At 42.8% G+C, this 20079-nt stretch overlaps 1 protein-coding gene across 1 annotated transcript; it reads right to left on the bottom strand.

Annotated features, from left to right (window-relative positions):
* Positions 1 to 1428: 1428 nt before the first annotated feature.
* jade1 (jade family PHD finger 1) lies at positions 1429 to 18491 on the bottom strand. Its single transcript, XM_071519732.1, has 11 exons — positions 18283 to 18491; positions 16454 to 16536; positions 15255 to 15325; positions 14169 to 14326; positions 13362 to 13546; positions 11786 to 11997; positions 10341 to 10508; positions 8712 to 8828; positions 6407 to 7015; positions 4365 to 4482; positions 1429 to 3430 (listed from the first exon to the last, which is right to left on the bottom strand). The coding sequence occupies exons 2-11, from the start codon at positions 16500 to 16502 to the stop codon at positions 2307 to 2309; spliced, it is 2811 nt and encodes a 936-aa protein (XP_071375833.1). The 5' UTR covers positions 16503 to 16536; positions 18283 to 18491; the 3' UTR covers positions 1429 to 2306.
* Between the last annotated feature and the right edge of the window lie 1588 nt (positions 18492 to 20079).

The following is a 20079-nucleotide window of genomic DNA, read 5'->3' as shown; positions in this document are numbered from 1 at the left end:
CTAACTGGCATTAAAATGGTCTTAAAAGTCTTAGGTTTAAGGTGATGACACTTGACACTTTAGGTTTTATTGAGGATACATTCAGGGCTTGACACTGTTAATGGCACATAGAGCTGCAACGATTAATCGATTAGTTTTTCAACTATTAAATTAATTGACAACTATTTTGATACTTGATTAATCAGTTTGAGTAATTTTTTTAAAGAAAAATAAGTCAAAATTCTCTGATTCCAGCTTCTTAAATGTGAATATTTTCTGGTTTCTTTACTCCTCTGTGACAGTAAACTGAATATCTTTGGGTTGTGGACAAAACAAGACATTTGAGGACGTCGTCTTGGGCTTTGGGAAACACTGATCCACATTTTTCACCATTTTCTGACATTTTATAGACCAAACAACTAATCCATTAATCGAGAAAATAATCGACAAGGAAAATGATCGTTAGTTGCAGCCCTAATGGCACAGTGGCTGGTTCAACCCAAAACTGACCAGTCACAGTATTTTTTTTTTTTTCTCCAAATGATGGTTGGTTATCTGTCAAATTGTCTGATAGAAGAGGAAATTCATCATCCTCAGCCAAAATTTACCATCTTTAGGCTGGTAGCTGGTGATGATGTCCCACTTATGACACATTCTTACTCTATTCCCTCTATTTACACATGATAGAAATATAAAACATCCTACCAAAATGGGTTTGATCAATATTAGATTTTGAAGGCTGATGCCAACATTTTTAGGCAATTATATTTATATATTTTTAAGGAATTAACAGAATATTGATTTAACGTTTCTTTAGCTGGGGAAAGTCGACTGAACATGGAGGCTCTTTTTTCAGGAGCACCCTGCTTCACATTCACACCGGGAGCCGCTCAGTGCACCCAGGCCCTCTGCTGTCAGTCACTGGGAACTCCACTGGGACAGCTGGGTGTTAACGCTGCGTTCAAGACACACTGGGAACTTGGAAACTTGCTAGCTCAGAATAGGAAAAATCCATTTGAATTGCCCTCCAACTCCTAATTTCTACTGGGAAAGTTGGGACACTCGTTCTGTGGTGTTGCGTTAATTTAAATCAACATGGAAGTATTAGATTATGAATGGTAAGAACCAAAAATAAGAGCATGGCTTTTAAATACTTTAAAGTTTCTGTTTGTGCATGGCATATTTTAAGATTGATTAATGCAGTTGGATACTTGCTGCATGGAAAGCAGCCAAAAAAACACAGCTTTACTTCAGGCGTCCATATTGTTCCCTACACTCTGGGAAGTAAGAGATTCCAAGTTCCCAGTTTCCTTGAACGCAGCATAAGCACCTTGCTCAAGTTCACCTTTTTTTTTGGGGGGGGGGGGGGGGGGGATACAAACTGGCAACCTTCAGGTCACATGACTGCATTTACATCATCAGACACAAAACGGATCAAATGGTGCCGCCTCAAATCCTCCAGAATTTTATTCCTCTTTAAGACAAGACAAAACAAGATTCATTTTGCATAACAGTAGTACAGCAGCGGCCGAAGGTACAAAATGCTTTTTTCAGTGTAAAAATAACTCTACTCATACCTCAAACCTGTGCCGTCCTCTCTTAGTGCAAACGCTTCAAATAAAAGATAGGCACATGATGGATACGATATCGCAGTTCAATTACACTTAAGTGCTGATGACAACTAAAACGTCATTCGTTAATTCCTTTTTGAAAAATTCCCCGTTGGTAAATTCATGAAGGGCAACAATCACAGCCTAATGAGGTTTGGATATAGACTGACGGAAGCTGGCGTTTAAATAACGATAAAAGCTGTGCAGTGTTTCTTGTTTCATAATACTTCTCTAAACTGTCGACGTCTGAAGGAAGCTTGATAAAAAGCGGAGTCCTATTGCGGTAACAGCATGAAGAATCTGTGTTTTAGCTTTTCCTACTAAGTGCAACTGACTCATGGCCAAGTGTAATACTATGTCAAAAACAAATTACATCGCAAGCTTATGGTCCCAAGCAACAATCACAACTTTTTCCTAGTTGAAGCTTTTGCTTGTAAATAGCTGAGCAAGAGTTAAGTGGCAACTTGACATCTTTCTACTTCAAGGAAAAATAAAAACTAGCTGAAAATAAAAGTAAAAAGTAAAATATTTCCCAAATTTTACATATGTTACAAATAAAAAATAAATATCAGCTCTGTTTCAATCTAGGCATTTCAATGATTTTTCGAGAAAAATAAAGATACAAAGAGAGAGAGAGAGAGAGAGAGACCATCGTTCTGTTCCGACCGACCGACACAGTGCAGCTTATTTCAGTGTGGCTCCGCCCCCGCCGCGGCATCAGGAGGCCAGCACGCCTCGCCGGATGATGTCAGAGCCGTAGCGGCGGCCGAGGGACGCGTCGCCCCTCAGCTGGTGGGAGTGGCAGCGCTTCAGGCAGGGCTCCACCTCGCCGTCGGCCGGCTTGGCGTCGGGGGCGAAGGCGTCGCTCTCGGTCCCGGTGCGGAGCCGCGTCCTCGGGTACGACGGCTCCGGCGTGTTGGTCAGAGGCCGGAGGAGCGGCTTGCGCGGCTCCTGCTCCTCCGGCGCCTCCTGCTCCTCCGGCGCCGTCGCCGGCCTCTCGCTCCTCTTGGGGATCCTGAACTTCCCCCAGTTTTTAAGATGGCTGCCCACGGGCCCGTTGGATGCGTGGGAGCCGTTGGTCTGGGCGGCGTGGGATTTTCTCAGCCAGCCGTTGGGTTTGGCGGCGGTGGCGGCAGCGGGGGCGGAGTCTGGGACCACGCCGGTCCTGTTGAGTTTAGTGTTGGCTGCAGAGTCCAGAGAGACTTGGCTTTTTTTGGCCATTCCTGCGGCAGAGAAGTAGTCGTCGGAGTCGGAGGATCTGATGTCCACCAGCCTGATGGACACCGTCTTCTCGATGTGTTTGGACCCCGGCTTGTTCTTCGTCAGGACGGGAGAGCTTTCCGTGAGGCCGCTCCTCCTCTTCCTCCTCCTCTCCTCCTGCTCCTGGTCGTTCTCTCGTTTCCGCCGGCTCAGCGCCGCGTCGTCCCGGCCCTCCTCCTGCTCCTCCCTCCTCGGCCCTCTCCTGCTCTCGGGCTTGTGCGGCTTGACGTGGTTCGTTTCCTGACCGACCTCCGGCTTCTGAAGCCTCGGGTACTGAAACCCCGGGTTTTCCTCAAAGATCTGAGCTCTGGTGAAGCTCGCCGCCTCGACGGGCCCGGGCTCTTTGATCCGGACGCCGTCGCTGTCCATCGTTTCCAGCGGTTTGCTGAAACTGTCCCTCTTACTGTGTGTGTGTGGCGAGTCAGGAAGGCCTTTTCTGTGGCTGCTTTTCCTCTTCTCCTGCTTCAAGGAGCTTCGTTTGCTCTTCAGGCCGGAGTGGCCCCACGGGGAGCGAGACGAGCTCTGTGTGGACAACCAGCTCAGGGAGAACAGCTTCTCCAGATCCTTCGCTGAAGGATCGCCTGCAACAGAGAGAGACAGGATTCAACAGGAGACAGATTAGACAAAGCTGCTCTCAGCTGCAGCACACATTCAGGGAACATGGCGAGGAAATTAGAGCTGCAACGATTAATCGATTAGTTGTCAACTATTAAATTAATCGTGATAATCAATTAATCAGTCTGAGTAATTTTTTAAGAAAAATAAGTCAAAATTCTCTGATTCCAGCTTCTTAAATGTGAATATTTTCTGGTTTCTTTACTCCTCTATGACAGTAAACTGAATATCTTTGGGTTGTGGACAAAACAAGACATTTGAGGACGTCATCTTGGGCTTTGGGAAACACTGATCCACGTTTTTCACCATTTTCTTACATTTTATAGACCAAACAACTAATCCATTAATCGAGAAAATAATCGACAGATTAATCAACAATGAAAATAATCGTTAGTTGCAGCCCTAAAGGAAATTATCAGAAGTTAGCATCTAGACCAAAAATGGCATGTAGGGATGTTAAGAGGCAGGGAAATCAGGACTTTCTACTGTGAATAGGTCAATCAAAAATGGGAGTGTATTGCTCAAAAAAACTCAGAAACTCATCCTTTTGCATTAGTCACAGACAAGTAAAACATGTTTCAGCAGGGATAAGAACTGCTAAATGTGGTAAAATCAATGCCAGAATTGCCCATCTTCGTCGACTTAAATTGTTGCCTGTGGATCATGGTTGGCCTTTAGTCACAAACAAGTGACTAGAACATGACCGAATGTTATGTTGTTACATGCTAAAGTGTCAAAGTAACAAAGCCTGTCAGCCACAGCAAACATTTACCAGCATTTGGTTGGTGGCTGGTGGTCATTTCTGATCCTGACTGTAACTCTCTTGATAAAACCGTCCACTGAATGGCCTGTGTTACGCTGTGTTCTGTCACCAAGGTAAAGTCGTGTCCCTCCACTCACCGGTGAGCAGCTCGTGGTCCAGCAGTCTGACTTGGTGCTGGAAGATTTGCTCCTGGACTCTCCACAGCGAGCGCTTCATCTTCTCCCGACGAGTCACCATGTAGGTCAGGTTACGGACCTGAAGTCAGGAGAGTGGAAAATGAATGAAAGAACACCGATACATATGATCTGAGGTACCTGGGTGGGTGAAAGTGAGCGTGCGACTGCAGCTATTAACTGGGCAGCTCTCATCACAGATGTTTAGTTCAGTTAGACCCACGAAACCTCCACAAGACTGAATGTTAAGTTTTGGGATCCCACAACCGCCGCTCCTCGTACCAGCTCAACACTGATCAGAACCAAGCATGTGACCAGGAACACAGAAAGCAGGAGAGAGCGTCTCCTATTTGAACTGGACGGGCGTAACGTGACCAAAAACCAAAACTGAGAAATCAAATCCCTAGAATACAGATCAAGATGGAGAGCTTAGTTCAAAGAAATTTCCTATTCTAGGACTAGGAAAGACTGTGAACCTGGAAGATTCCTCAGACAGAGCAGTGCCGTACATAAACATTCAGAACTATGTTCAGTGGTGGAAGAAGTATTCAGATCTTTGACTTAAATGTAGCAATACCACAGTATAAAAATACTCTGTTACAAGCAAAGGTCCTGCATTCAAAATCTTACTTAAGTCAAAGTACAAAAGTATTAGCATCAAAATATACTTAAAGTACAAAAAGTAAAAGTAGTCATTATGCAGAATGGCCCATTTCAGAATCATATATATCATGTTATTGGACTATAATTATTGATGCATTAATGTGTTCATCACTTTAATGTTGCAGCTGGTAAAGGTGGAGCTAATTTGAATTACTTTATATACTGCTGGGTAGCTTAACCTTTAAAAATATATCATAATTTATTAGTTGATTTATAATTTGTATGAATAATCTAAATCTGCAAAGTAACTAGTAACTAAAGCTGTTAAATAAATGTAGTGGAGTAAAAAGTACAATATTTCCCTCTGAAATGTAGTGGAGTAGAAGTATAAAGTAGCATGAAATGGAAATACTCATGTAAAGTACAAGTACCTCTAAATTGTACTTAGGTACAGTATTTGAGTAAATGCACTAAGTTACATTCCACCACTGACTATGTTAGTAGTAACTGAACATCCACCAACAGAAGAACTACTCATGGCATTATTGAACTCTACTTATCAGTACAGAGATGGAGGATAGTGGCCCAGACTAACAGACTCATGTTCAACAGATTAACTAATCAACTGAGAAAACTATTGAAAAACTACAGCAGGCGTCACCAAATGGACAGATTAATACTTTGCTGTAATCACAAATGTGGTGCCTGATAGTTAGTATTTAATGGTAATTAGTTAAAGAAAAAGTTGTAATATGAGTCTGCCACACTTAGTAAAATTATCCATCTTACTATGGATATCAACAATCAAAAAGCTCTCCTGCTTCTTCAGTAAGTTCAAACGTAAGGAGTACTTTATAGCTTTCTCTTTTAAATTCTACTTTTTATATTCTGATCATATCTGTGTGAAATATATTTTGGGATTTTGCAGATCACTTTTTATATACTGCTGGTTTTTCATCTTCTAAATCACTTCTTCCAACAGCTTTACAGACTGAACTTAAACTGTTGCTTTTTACTTTGTTACACAGGAAATCTTGTCTCATTTACTTTTTTCTTCAACTTATTTTTTTTTGTACTAACTACTTTTTGTTGTTGTCTTAACTGATGCTTTACATTTACTATGCTTTGATTTTTGGGTAACTGTAAAGCTTAGTTTTTAAAAGTGCTATAAAAATATCTAACAGTAATGATATTCTTAACAATAAGATGCTATAAACAAGCACAAGGTATTTTTCCACTACTCTCAGTATTTATTAAAACTGTTGCTGTGTAGGAAGATGGCAGGTCAGCAGGCTTTCATCCTCATTTCTTGATATCTCTGTCCTGCACCACCTGGCCTCTGCCCCTCCCTCTGCTCTTGTGGGTCGGGGGTGGGGGGGTGGGGGGCCAGAGTGGACACCTACCCTCTCCAGGTCCTGGCGGAGGTGCGTGAAGAGCTGCAGGCGGCGGAGCAGCACCTCCTGCTCGCGGCGCGCCAGACTCTCCTCCTCGTCCTTCTTGGGCGTGAGGAGCGGCTGGTTGAAGTTGGCTTTGCGTTTGAGCTTCCAGTACTGGTAGAGGAAGTCCACGGCCTCCTGGGGCAGCTTCAGCTGCTCCGCCACCTCCTCCGCCTCCACGAACTGGAAGAAGTCCTCCTCCAGCTCCTGCAGCTTCAGCTTGCGGAGGTTGACCCTCTTCTCCTCCTGCTGGCGGCTGCTGATCCCCTCCGGGTCGCCGGGGCTTCTGGCGGCGAGCTGGGGAGCGACGGAGGAGGAGAAGGAGGAGGAGGAGGAGGCGTCTTCCTCCCCTCTCACCCTGCCCCGCCTCCTGCCCTTCTTGTCCCCGACGCCCTCCTTCTCCTCCTCGCCTCCCGAGTCTCGGTCCCTGGACTCGCCCCCCTCCAGCCCCGAGTGTTTGGGGCAGTAGGACTTGAACTTGACCTCGTCCTCCTCTGTGAGGATAGTGTTCATCTCCAGGCTGGCGTGGAGGCCGCACGTCACGTGGAAGGCGGTCCGGCAGTTCTTCGCTGAGCACTGCAGGAGCAAAACAAACAAAGACGGACATTCAGACATTTAACACATGAAATTCCTTTCAATTGCTCTGTTCCTAAAGACCGAATTTCCACAAGACTGAGAAAGTCAATACATAATTCGAAAAACAGTAGACACCCACCATCACTGGAGACATCGATGGCATTCTACTACTACTGCTGCTGCTATAACTGCTACTACTGCATGGCATAAACATCAAGGCAAACTTTATATATCACATTTCATACTAAAGACAAATTCAATGTGCTTCACATAAAACACAAAATACATAATTTGTCAGGTAAAATGACATTATCAACACATAAAACTAATGTAAAACTAATGTAAGTCAAAACAAAATCTGCCTACTATCACCCTAAACATATCACAAGAATTAAAGAATTCATGTCCAAGCAGGACCTTGAAAGACTTGTTCATGCATTTATTTTTAGTAGGCTTGACTGCTGTAACAGTGTCTTTACAGGTCTCTCTAAAAAAGCTATTAGACAACTGCAGCTCATCCAGAATGCTGCTGCCAGGGTTTGAACCAGGACTAAGAACATGGACCACATCACACCAGTGCTGAGATCACTGCACTGGCTTCCTGTGTGCCAAAGAATTGAGTTTAAAATTCTGTTGCATGTTTATAAAGCACTTAATGGTTTAGAGAGAAGCAGCTTTTAGTCTTTATGCTCCTCAGGCCTGGAACAAACTTCCAGAATCTTTTAAATCAGGGCTTAAAACGTTTCTGTTTGCCAGGGCTTTTTAAGAAATCTAGGGCAACACTCATCTGCACTGTAATATTTATTTATTTATATCTTTTTTATTTTCTTTTAAATGTGATTTTAATGCACTTTTCTAATCCTCTTGCACTGTCTTTTCTTTTATCTTTCTATTTCACTTGATTTGAACTGCACTAGTTTACTTTTTAAGTCTTTTATCTTGTGGATCTCTTGTCTGTACTTTTGCACTTTTTAATTGTACATTTTTTACCTTTACTGTATTTTTTTATTACTCTGTAAAGCACTTTGAATTGCCTCCGTGTATGAAATGTGCTATACAAACAAAGCTGCCTTGCCTTGCCTAATCTAAGGTACTAATACTGCGACTGCTGCTACAGCTGCTGCTACTACTACTACTGTTACTACTACTGCTAACATTATTACTACTGCTGCTATTTCTACCATTACTACTACTACTACTGCCGTTACTACTACTGCTATTACTACCATTACTACTACTACTGCTGCTGTTACTACTACTGCTAACATTATTACTACTACTGCTATTACTACCATTACTACTGCCGTTACTACTACTGCTGTTACTACTACCACCGTCGTTACTACTGCCGTTACTACTACTGCTATTTCTACTCCTCATTAGCGATGCACCGATCAGTCAGCTCTCTCTCCTTACTGACCCGTCAAATCATTAAAATCTCATTTCCCACATTTAGTTGTTTGTAACAGAGGTGACAGATACAACGGATCGTCTGTTGCGATCACACTGGAGAGCTTGTTGACATTTCTCAGTGACACAGGAGCTGTTGTGTGTTATTAATATAGAGCGGGTCCCACCTTGCTTTTCACGTCTCAGTAAATGTCATCAACGGTTATTTGTTTGTGCAGCAGCGACACTGCTCTGTGTGTGTGTGTGTGTGTGTGTGTGTGTGTGTGTGTGTAATCTGAGTCTCTACCTGTATGCACGCTCCGGTCTTCTCCTTACATAGGCAGCAGATCAGAGCCCATCTGTTGCTGGGAATGTGGGACACGTTGGTGATCGGCTCCATCTTCTCTGGATTCCCGATGCTCACCTACCAGAGGGATTGGACAAATATGAGCACAGATGGTGTTGACTGATTTAGCAATGCAAATAACACACAGCATACGCCATGTGGTGGACGCCTGCTTCCAAACCGTCTTACAGCACCATGTGTGCCGAAAACGTTCAGTCTGGGAGGTCGCCCCCCAACCCTGACAGTGTTGGTGCTTCGCAGTCTGGATGAGTTTCACAGTGCAAACAGCTGTTAGTGTTTCATGCTGTGTGCACCAATAAATATGTTAAATCTGAGTATTGCATCCAGTCAGTTTATTCCCCAATTTTAGATGCGCTACCTCACTCTTCTTTAAACAGTCGTATTGGATTTTATGTTTTTTGACTCAACACTACTCACACATGTTAGAATTTAATATAAAATGAATATATCATGGCATAAAGATTGTTCGGAGTTGTGAATGATCTGCAATGGGAACAGGAAGACTTTTATAGTCTTTTTATGCAGAAAGTTTGTGCTTACAATCAAACAGTTGATCACAAAAATGATATTGATATAAAAATCTGTGGTTTACAAGTTTACAATTTCCTCCAATTTTCTGTCATTTAGCAAAAGCTAAAAACAAATTTCAGTCACAAACCTAGATATGGATTTGGGCTGAATGATTTTGAAAAAATATCTAATTGCGAATATTTTGACTGATATTGCAATTGCGATATGATTTGCGATATTAGAGGGAATGATCATTTTTACATCATTATTCTCATTTTCATTGAAAAACGTATCCAAATTATTATGGTGTGTATTCAAATATTGCGCCTCCTGCGATTTGAAAATTGCAGTAGGCCATATTGCGATTTCGATAAAATTTAGATTGTTCAGCCCTAATATGGATACTATAGATATATTAACAATTGTGTTTTATCATATTTGTTGAAATGATCAAAGCAATGGATGGATGGAATCTAGAATTAAGTCAAGCATGTTTTATAATGAATGCGTCCCGCTGCATCCTTTTCTATAGATAAAAATAACATCAGCAGTGCTGCAGGGTCCGAAAAGTATCAGACAGCAGGAACATTTGTCTTTAGTGTATAAATCGTTAAGGATCACCACCACACTGACTGGGAACTTCTTCAGTGCCTCAGTTATATCCGGTCTTTGACGTTTGATGATTTTTGTCCCTACTGGCCACCATACACTCTCTGCTGGTGAACCAAGCAAAGCAAACAAATGACTCTGTATCAAGCAGGCTTCTGATTGGCTGTCTGTTACGCTGCTCGACACACAAATTCGGTAGCGTTTGGATGGTTAACTAGCCAAATATGAGCTGAATCTTTGCATTATTCCCAGGTGGCGATTCACTTCATGATGAATTACAAACTTAAATCTGCTCTTGTTTCACACAGTGCCAGATTCTACACACAAAACAGCATTGAAATCAGGACGGGTGACAAATTTCTATACAAAAACATATATTCATTATTTTGGCGGGTAAAAAAGTATTCTTGCCAGGTTAGTTGTTTTTAAAGTGAAAGGTTCTGTATTCACCTCTGGAATCCACAAGGCACAGCTGACATGGACCCACTTGGTCCCGCTGCGGGTCGGCTTCATGGCTCCGCCCTTCTTCGGACACAGCTGGCACTTGGGCAGGATGCCGAGGGCGCAGATCCGGCACAGCCAGCTGCCCTTGGGGACCTTCTGGATGCCGTAACACGCCTGTTGTCCACAACACAAACAAACAACGCGGCTCAGCTTCCAGAGAACAAGCCGAAATCAATACGGCATGAACGGACAAACCCAGAGAGAGAAGGAGGGAGAGAGTGAGAAAGAGGGGAAAGTGTGTGTGTGTGTGTCAGATGAAACCACCAGAACCGATCTCTGAAACATAAGATACTTCATTTTCATTTTGCTTTTTACCACAGCGTCGGGCCTGTCAGAAAAAGTGAGACACTATCACTATCATTTTCTACAAATCCAGTGTGTTATTTACTGAGCAGTGTGCAAGTTCTGTTCCTCTTTGTTTTTTCTCTTTAAATTTTGCTCATTTTTGTCTAATTTAAGCCACCATCCTTCATCGTGTGAAGTTACGATAAAAAGCTCTGCCTCTTGACTCCTTCTGCACGATGCTTTGTTTATATTTCTTCATATTATTTTTTTTACTCTGACTGTTATCAAAGTGGTGGGTTTATTATTGGTAATACAACTGCTATTTTATTGATCCCACAGTAGGAAACTACATCACTGAGACACTAAACGCGAAAAATCAACACATTACAAGTTTCTGTTCATGTCGAATTTCAGGTATTCAGCTGATGCTCTGATCCAAAGTGACTTAAAATGAGTGTAACGGTAAAATTAATTTAAGCTCCCACAGTGCCAACGTTAGAAGTAACTAATAGGGAAGTACGCAAAGTTCAAGTCAATATATAGCAAAAGGAAAAATATGAATAATGAATAAATGTGACCCAACATGGAAAAACAGGCACACCATGGGAGATAGTTTTTGATTTCATACATTCTTGATATTTGCATTCAGAGCTTTAAAATGGTATATTACACCAGTGATTCTCAACCTTTTTCATATCAAGGACCCCTAATTTAGTCCACATTAGGGCCACAGACTCCCATTTGATGAGATTTTGTCTCTCAAGACCCAAATCTGAGAATATTTTTATTGTTAGATATGATTTTGTCCATAACTCTTGTAGGTAGAGAGATAACAGAGAAACCATGATCAAAACAGTCATTCTTCCACATTCTCTAATTGTGTTCACTTCTTGCAAATGAAATAATGCTGAAGGTTAACAATTCATCAGTTTGCTGGGGACCCTCTCGGACCCTACTCAAGGACCCCCCGGTGGTCCCCGGAACCCCACGTTGAGAACCACTGCATCAATAAATTATTTTGTTTGAATTCTAAATGATTATACTGTGTTTTTTTTTCTCTCCTGTAAAGTCAAAAAGGAGCCCGCGTGCTCCTTCGCGCCTCTGACCTGGTGGACGCAGATGTTGCACTTGTCGCAGAACACCATCTCGTTGTTGTCCTCCCCGTCCGGCGACTGGCACACGTCACACACCACGTCCTCGTCGTACTCGATGCCCAGCCCCTCCTCCGTCTCCATGGCGTGCGTCATGTTGTCGTGGCAGCGGCGCTCGAACTCCTCCATCGCCCTCTCCATGGTGATCTCGTCCAGCGGCGGCAGGCCTGCGAAACAACACCGATGTTTTTCCACCTCGCTTCTCGCCAATCTGTCCTTGTTTGCTTTGTTGTTATGTAACCCGGTTTTCACTCATGACTGATGCTTTTTTTTTTTTTTCTACTAGTGCCATTACTGCTGTTATTATTAAACTAAACTACGTCACTACATCAGTGGTCAGCAGGCAATTTTCTAAGTGATTCAGCGCTCCGGCCTTGCTCTGACTCAAAACATTTCTCTCGTCTTTTCAGAAACAAAACGCAGGACAAACCCAAGATGACACAGCAGCACCAATGTTCTCTGATTGGTTGGAAACAGGTCAATCACTCCTTAATTCAGCCTGACAGTGCCATCCAATACATCTGATATAACAGGATTACAACTTCCCGAGTTCCAGCTCCAAGCTTCGGACCGAATGATTAATAACTCAAGCAAAATAACTGCTTCAATGTCTGGGGAAATTCAACTTGAAGAATGTACTTTGTTGTTTTTCTTAGTCATTTAGCTTTTTATCCAAAGCAACAACGAGTGCAACAGACAGAACGAGCTTAAATTCCTACATTGACTGACATTACAAGAGAGGGTCAGAGTCACACTGCACTGATAATATATTAGATCAGAGAAGTGCTGGGAAAAGAAACATGAAAAGTGAGGTAGGAGGGGTAGAAAATACTTTTTTTTTTCCCCAGAACATTAGTGTTACTGAAATAGCAGTGCAGACGGTCCGGACTGTTTTGAAAAACAGGAAATTAACCGGCTGCATGGAGCCACACAAAACAACAAATCATACACTAGCTGGCGGACGCGTTCAGCCAAAGCATCTTCATATATTTCAAAAGGATAATAACATTCAAAACTCAAGGTTTGCATTTAAGGAATTGAACTAATGCTCTTGGGATCCATTACATTACCCCCGTTTTCCTCCGTGTTCATTTATCTAAAACTAAAGTTAATTGTAGCCGAGATGTTTTAAAAGTAAATGATTTTATTATGATTAGAAGACATTTTTAGCACGACAACCTCAACTTGAAACGTAGCTTCTAGACCCAAATCGCGACACACATGGGGGGAAAAAAACTAGAATTATCGCCCTAAAGCACCACAGCTGCATAAAACGACAGATGAAACACTGCATTACATTATGATATTAGATTACAAAAGGAAGATTCATCTACAGGGCAGGAAAATACCTTTTATCCACAGACACTTTCACTATTTTTGCATCCAAATGTGATATTTTAAATGGAGTAGGAGCTCTGAATGACAGCTGGTTGGCAGACTAGACCAAAACCTTCCCAGCAGTTGTCCGGTGACTTGTGTGACCCCGCCCACCACCCCCTCCCCCCACCACCCCCTCCCCCCCTCTACTCACCCATCTCGGTGAACTCTGCGTTGATGACGTGCAGCCAGGCCACGTCCTCCTCGTTCAGGTCGTAGCGGCACATGCCCTCGGCCAGCGTGCGGATGTCCACGTAGCCCAGCGCCTCGGAGCCCGACGTCCGGATCAGCTTCTTGGGCTTGGTGAACATCACCTCCTTCCCTTTCTCTGACAAAACCCTGCACAGCACAGACAGACAGACAGACAGACAGACAGACAGACAGACAGACAGACAGACAGAGAGAGAGAGAGAGAGAGAGAGAGAGAGAGAGGCGCTGACACTTCACTTCACTGCAGTCTAATCTCTTTTCACAAACTAAGGGTCAGCGAGAAAAACAGAGGGAGGCAGGACTTTGATAAAGCAGATTCTGCCAATTTATAAAAAAAAACGAGTCTCTCACTTTTTTTCACCTACTTACAATTATTGATAAACGTATTATTTTGTTTGTTCCATCAGCATAAGTTTCCTCCAACCGGATTTCGGTGTTACACTTGTTCAAACTGAAAGGTTTAATGAACATAAAGAAAGAGATTCACTTAAACACAATTCAGCAGCATGACTAGTTTTTGGATATATTGTCAGAATCTGCTTTGTTCACGTTCGTTTCTGTGCTAGAAGTGTGATTTTCAGACTGTCCCTCCATACAATGGCAGTGAATGGAGAGAGAAAAAAAACTCAATTCTCCAATCTCCGAGCAACAAATAACAGATAAATAACAGCCGATTTTGGGGTTTTATCATGATGGAGGATACACAACCCAAGGTACTACCAAGGTTCAACTTCACTTGTAGCGGTCTTACCGGGCCACAGGCTGCGGGATGGACTGCGGGCTGACCGGCACCTGGACGCCCTTCTCCCACTCCTGCCTCCACGGGTCGGCCAGGACGTAGTAGTCCTCGGGGTTCAGCTGGTACGAGTCGTGCACCTTCATGGCGGTGATCAGGTCCGTCCTGAAGACCTGCAGCGCGGCCACATGAAAACAAGTCCAACTTTTTACTGTACGCACTGCAGCCGGGCCATCGCTCTGAATCGTTTGGAAAACTCTGCTGTTTGACACTTTACAGTACAGCTGTCAGAGGACAAGAGGAATAATCTGGAAAGTAGCTGATTGAGACACAAGTCTTCTGTAACAACATGTTGGTATAAGAAGTAACACAGAGTCAAAGCTCTTTGAGAAACATGTAGGTCTGGATGCATTAAGTAAGGCTGTGCAATTTGTCATGTATAATCGTATGTCCCCATTTTATTTTCTTCAGCTAATAATCGCAGAATACTGGCATGTCAGCAATAATGGAATATTTCATTACATTTAGAATAAACTTGGAATGTAGTTGAAAACTAATATAAGCTGCAAAAAGCACAGAATAAATTAATCTTGTTAACTTTTTGGCTCACCTGCCAAGAACTGGTAAACTAAAAAATAAAATTACCAGCCAATAATAATTTTTTACTGGCCAAAATAATTAATTTCCATTTTATAAAGGAATATGTCAGAGTTTGCAGAAGTTTGGACACTGCTGCCTCGTGTAGAGCAGTGTAAACAGGCAGCCAATCAGGAGCCCGTTTGATACAGAGCCACTGTTTTCCTTTGATTTGATTGGCTCATTGTCAGAGAGAGTGTATGGTGGCCAGCAGAGACAAAGTTTGAGAAAAGGCAAACACCAAAAACTGTGTATAATCGAGGCATTATCATCTCACAAAGTGACCGTCCAGTGTTGCAGGAGGACTTACTGATTTAACCACAAAAGACTAATTTTATCAACATTTGGCGTTAATTTCGGACCCCGATTTTTGTTCCTTAAATATTCAAGACTGTTGATCACAAACTCAAGATCCAGCAACATAATCAGGATCATCATTTAGAGCGGACAGAGACCTAGACCTACCTCAGAGGGCTTCTGCCCTTTGCCTCTCCTGGGCTGTGACTTCGAATGCTGCGACCAGCAGGTGGAATTACCTGCAGGGGAAACAGGACACCGCATGAAGAGCCTCCTCATCTCTGAGTCAACTGCTTCTGCTCTAATTTAGCTCCAATCTAACTTCACATCTTTACAGCTGATGCTTCTCCCTGCAGGAAACTCAAACCGCACATACAAATGTAGGTCATTGGGATTGTCAAGATAGTGCAATCAAAAATGTACATGGTTTTCTATTATTTCTCTTATCCAAATCCATTAACAGTGGCATGGTTTTGGTGTTTAAAATCACCTGTATGAAGTTAAATCATACAGTTAAATCATACACTACTGAGACTGTTTCGTTACTGTCCTGTTCTGCGATGTGGAATCAAGTTTTGTTGTTCATATCAGACCCTGAACCAGACCTGGGTTAACAACTATGTACAGAAAGTTCTTAGCATTTGTTTCACCCCACCTGTCGTACCAGATGGGTGGAGCGTGTCACACAAGACGACACGATGAGAAAGAAAGTCTAGTAGACAATCACAGGGAAGCGTTTCAACATCGATTTAGATTTCTGTTATTGACAACTCACCTGACATACTCTATACCGTCATGCTGCCGTAAACCCCACCCATCTGAGATTTCACGAAGGATGAAACAAACGCTACGATACAACTTGACCACCATCTGACCCGAGCCTGCCTGTCTGACCTGCCGGGACGTCTTTAAATATCCAAAGGCGTCTGCTGTCCCTACTCTGCCTGCTGCTTCTCACACTGCAGGCCTTCTGTTTCTGTTCCTTAACCTCCCTCCGTCTGCAGCCTTCCTTTCTCCTTCTTTCTCTCCGCTTCCTTCCTGAACATAGAGTATACATTCATTCACAATGACAGTAATTAGATTTAAAAAAAAAAACAGCGCCGGGGCAAAACAAGATGCTCGCCATTTTGCCAAAAGTGACAACTGCTCTAAACAAAATAACAGATAGCGTTTTCAACTCAAAACACTTCACGCGTACAAAAGATGACATCCTGACCGATCTGGAGACTTCACATTCACCACTTTGTAATTTCACTTGTGAGGCGGAGGAAGGTGGTCGGGTTGTGCTGACCTCATTCGGGTCTATACTGGGCCTGGTATGAATGAGTCAGCAGGAGCGAGTGTCAGGGGAAAAAATGTTTGCTTACTTCCATTGTCGGAGTCATCGCTGCTGCTGGGGTGCCTGCTTCTCTTCATAGTCGTCTGACTCAGGAGCTCCGGTGTGGGGACACTACACAGAGCGGAGAGGACGGGGTTACACGAGGAAGAAGCTGCAAAATGGCAGTTGTATCAGCGAAAACGTGATGCTTGGAAAGCAGATAAGGAGTGTGACTTAAATACTTAAAGAGCACTGGTGACGGCAGGAACAGGAGTTGTGTCTAATTAATATCTGGCATACTGTTGACTGAGCTTACATGACAGCTTACAGGACACACTAGTGCTGCACGAACACGCTGTATCCGTGTAACGCAATGTTAGTTTCTGCAGGTAATAATAGCAGAATCATGGCATATAAGAATAATTGAAACGTTTCATTTAATTTAGCATGTACTTACACTGTTGCTAAAAAGAGTCAAGATGTTGATATAAGATGCCAAATGTGCATTAGGATGAATTTGTTCCAAAAATCATCAAGACTAACACTCATGATTTAAAAATTGTGATCCCAATTTCTAGCAAAATAATCAGGATTATCATTTTAGTCATAATCCCGCAGCTCCAGGACACAGACTGGTGGGAATCTGGGCCTGGTATATAACCTGGTGCACGCTGTTTACACCTGTTCCCGTCTCATCTGACAGCAACATTACAGAGGTGTTGCACTACAGACTGTGTTGACAGCAGCAAGTTGCCACATGCACATTAACGAGGAAACACCGCCTCACAGTGACATGACCTCAGCCTGCTGCTTGCAAACACTTCTGCCGTGCTCATGAGCAAAGACTTTGAGCTCCCAACAGGTGGAAATATCAAAGAGTCTGCTGTCAGCACAGGGAAAACAGACAACATAGCAAGCTAGGCTAACAGTTAGCCACGCCACGGTTTGTCGTCTCTTCCTCCAGCAAATAGACAGAGTCAAAACCGTATGTGTCGGCTAACTAGCTGCTAACGTTAGCTGACCCAAACAGCTGCTCTTACCATGGCAACATGCTAACACGTGCAACATAATATTGTGCGATTTTCTCAATTTGCATAGCAATTTTCTTCTCGATTGCATGTACAATTTACTAGTAATTACATTGCATATTCTAGATCGCTAATTCCAGATAACCAATCTTCCACGAACGTTATGCAATATTTGGGCCCACCCACACCGGCGCTGGAAATGTGTTGTTTATGATTAAAAAAGCGTTCATTTCAAAACTGGCTGGTTAGCTTCGAATAACAACCATTTGTCCAAATTGGTCCATCAGAAACCTGTTACTGTCAGAAGAGCCTATGCATGTGTTTACAACTAGCGTTAGCTTCATTAGCCGATTCTTCCAGCAAATAGTCTGAACCTTGAATTTAGCTGACGTTGGAGGTTAGCAACGTCAGCTAGCCTGTTAGCTTGTTAGCTGGAAGCTAGGTTAACATTAGTTATTATCTTAGGCTTGCTATCATAACGTTAGCCACTAAGGTGCCGTTTATCACACCTCACAAAGTCGCCAGCAGTTATTCGTCAAAGGTTAGGGGTCAATAATGGATCCAAACTCTCTGGATTCAAAACTAACCTATGAATGAAAGCTGTTAATACAAGAATGTTGTTATGCTACCCGTGTTGCTAGCAGGGCAGTGTGACAGATTTACCAGTGATCCACTGGTTGAGGTTAATCTTTGGCGCCATTTTAAATGACGATGTCGCGTTTTCCTAGCGGACTGCTAGTGCGCCCATACTAGGAATAAACTCGTTCAAATAGCCTGATAAGAACACTGTTGAAGATATGCATATGATTGAAATCCGTGTAGAGTTGAAAATAAATTGGACAGTACATACAGAGCACGTCAGGCCGATGCGAGCTGGTGTTTGAATTTGATGTGTAGCGCAGTTTGCCGTGAGTTCCGCTCGACCCGCATTCCACATACACAAACACAGCGGCGGAGCGGAGCGGAGCGGAGCGGAGGGTGGGAGGTTTCCCTGCCGGACTGCAGCGCCGCCTGCCGCCGCTAGAGAGCAGCACGAACCCCGCAGCCTCGCAGCCTCAGTCACCGATGATCCGAGATGGAAAATAATGAAGGAGAACACGCAGCACTGTGCTTCCAGTGTCACTACAATACTGTGCGTTGTCCGTTTGAGTGTCAACAAACTGCAAAAACTATTCTTTCCAAAGTGAGCATGACGCGCCTGTCCCGCGGGCAATCCCCTCCTTTTTTGGCAAATACACACAGGCTTAATGTATTTAAAGGGGCAGAACAGTGATCCATTCCGGCCACAGCCTTGGTTCTAACACTTGTTAGAAATATGAGGAAGGAAATGCCATACAAATATTATAGGAGTAATAGTTAAGGGTTTTCCTGTAATAAACTAATAATAAATTTCAATGTCAGTCAAGAGTTTTCAGTTTCACTATGCTCCCAACTTTATGCATTACATTTTATTTCATTTTTAGCTATTTTATCCCATCTTAGTTTACTTTATTTTATTATTTTTACGATTCATATTTTTTATTTCTACTGTTATTACTATCAATATATTACTCTGATTTCCATTATTGTGTTGTGTCTATCTTTAGCTTGTTAAGCACTTTATATTGCAGTCTTGTACGAAAGGTTCTGTATAGATAAAGTTTGATTGATCATAATCACTCATATTAATTCAATGTTAATCATTTCAGCAGTCAGTTTGGATAAATTGCCATTTAATACAAAATGAAAAACAACAAAACAGCTACAGTAACAAAACACAGTACACCAAGCTTGCATGTTTACATTTGCATAGCGTTAATAAGAACAAAATAAAAAATAAACTTTATTCAGAGAAGTAGTTGTCTGTAAGTACACACAGTATGTAGGTGGTTGGATGCATGCTGCTGACAAAACCTATAGGGGAATGTTCAAAACACACAAAACAAGTTTATCACACATACGCTGATTCATAAATAACAGTTTTTGTATTTGTTTATCACATATCTTGATGTTTGGCATTCACACCTCATCAAAGACACACATGCAGTCAGAAAAAAGAATATACTCCTAAAAATAAAGGAAAAATCCACTCAGATCCTCTCACACTGTTTCATATCATCAGTCTGTGATGTTCAGTTCATTCCAGGAGTTATTTTGTGTTGTAATTTACTTTTCTGGTGAACCCGCTTTCCCTCAACCTGCCTCGTCTACTTCTACTGCAGTTAGTGGTTTCCTACGTTTCCCAGAATGCCTTTGGACAACCCCCCAGATAACGGGGGCCTGAACTTGTTGCATTCAGTAGATGTAGGTGGAGAGAGAGATAGTGATAGCACAGTAAGAGCAAGAGAGTTTCCAGTTGAGAAAAAGTGAGAGTCGCGTCTCTTAACTCCAAACCCCAACCCGTCTCTCTGCTGCAGTGCATTCTGGTCTCTCTCCTGCTCCTGTGGGTGGAGAAACTGGTCTCTCTCCTCTTCTGCAATGGATTTCTCCCTGTATGATTGTTGAACGTCTCTCGGTGCAAAATGGCGGCTCTAGAAAGAAGAAGCCCTCGCTCTTTGATTCTGAGGGACTGACACCAAAACCTGACGTTTACCGCTGATGTTTTAGATCGCTGAAATAGTTATCCACAAAGAAATACACCAAACAACCAGTGGTGGAAAGTAACTAA

Source organism: Centroberyx affinis, unplaced genomic scaffold (assembly GCF_046629955.1).
Source record: "Centroberyx affinis isolate AG114_WGS23_722 - 3 ecotype Tasmania unplaced genomic scaffold, CSIRO-AGI_Caff_v1 ptg000728l_1, whole genome shotgun sequence".
In the NCBI taxonomy this organism is placed as follows: Eukaryota; Metazoa; Chordata; class Actinopteri; order Beryciformes; family Berycidae; genus Centroberyx; species Centroberyx affinis.
The sequence above is the reverse complement of the archived record's forward strand: the minus strand, read 5'-3'. Positions and strand labels throughout refer to the sequence as shown.

What these genes read in the sequence shown, in the direction of transcription:
- jade1 (XM_071519732.1), bottom strand. Translation starts at nt 16,502, where the DNA reads ATGAAGAGAAGCAGGCACCCCAGCAGCAGCGATGACTCCGACAATGGA. An exon ending in CGCAGAGTTCACCGAGATGG is followed by an intron (nt 11,998 to 13,361) that starts GTGAGTAGAGGG and finishes GTTGTTTCGCAG; the next exon opens with GCCTGCCGCCGCTGGACGAG. An exon ending in TCCGCCAGGACCTGGAGAGG is followed by an intron (nt 4,483 to 6,406) that starts GTAGGTGTCCAC and finishes TCCTGACTTCAG; the next exon opens with GTCCGTAACCTGACCTACAT.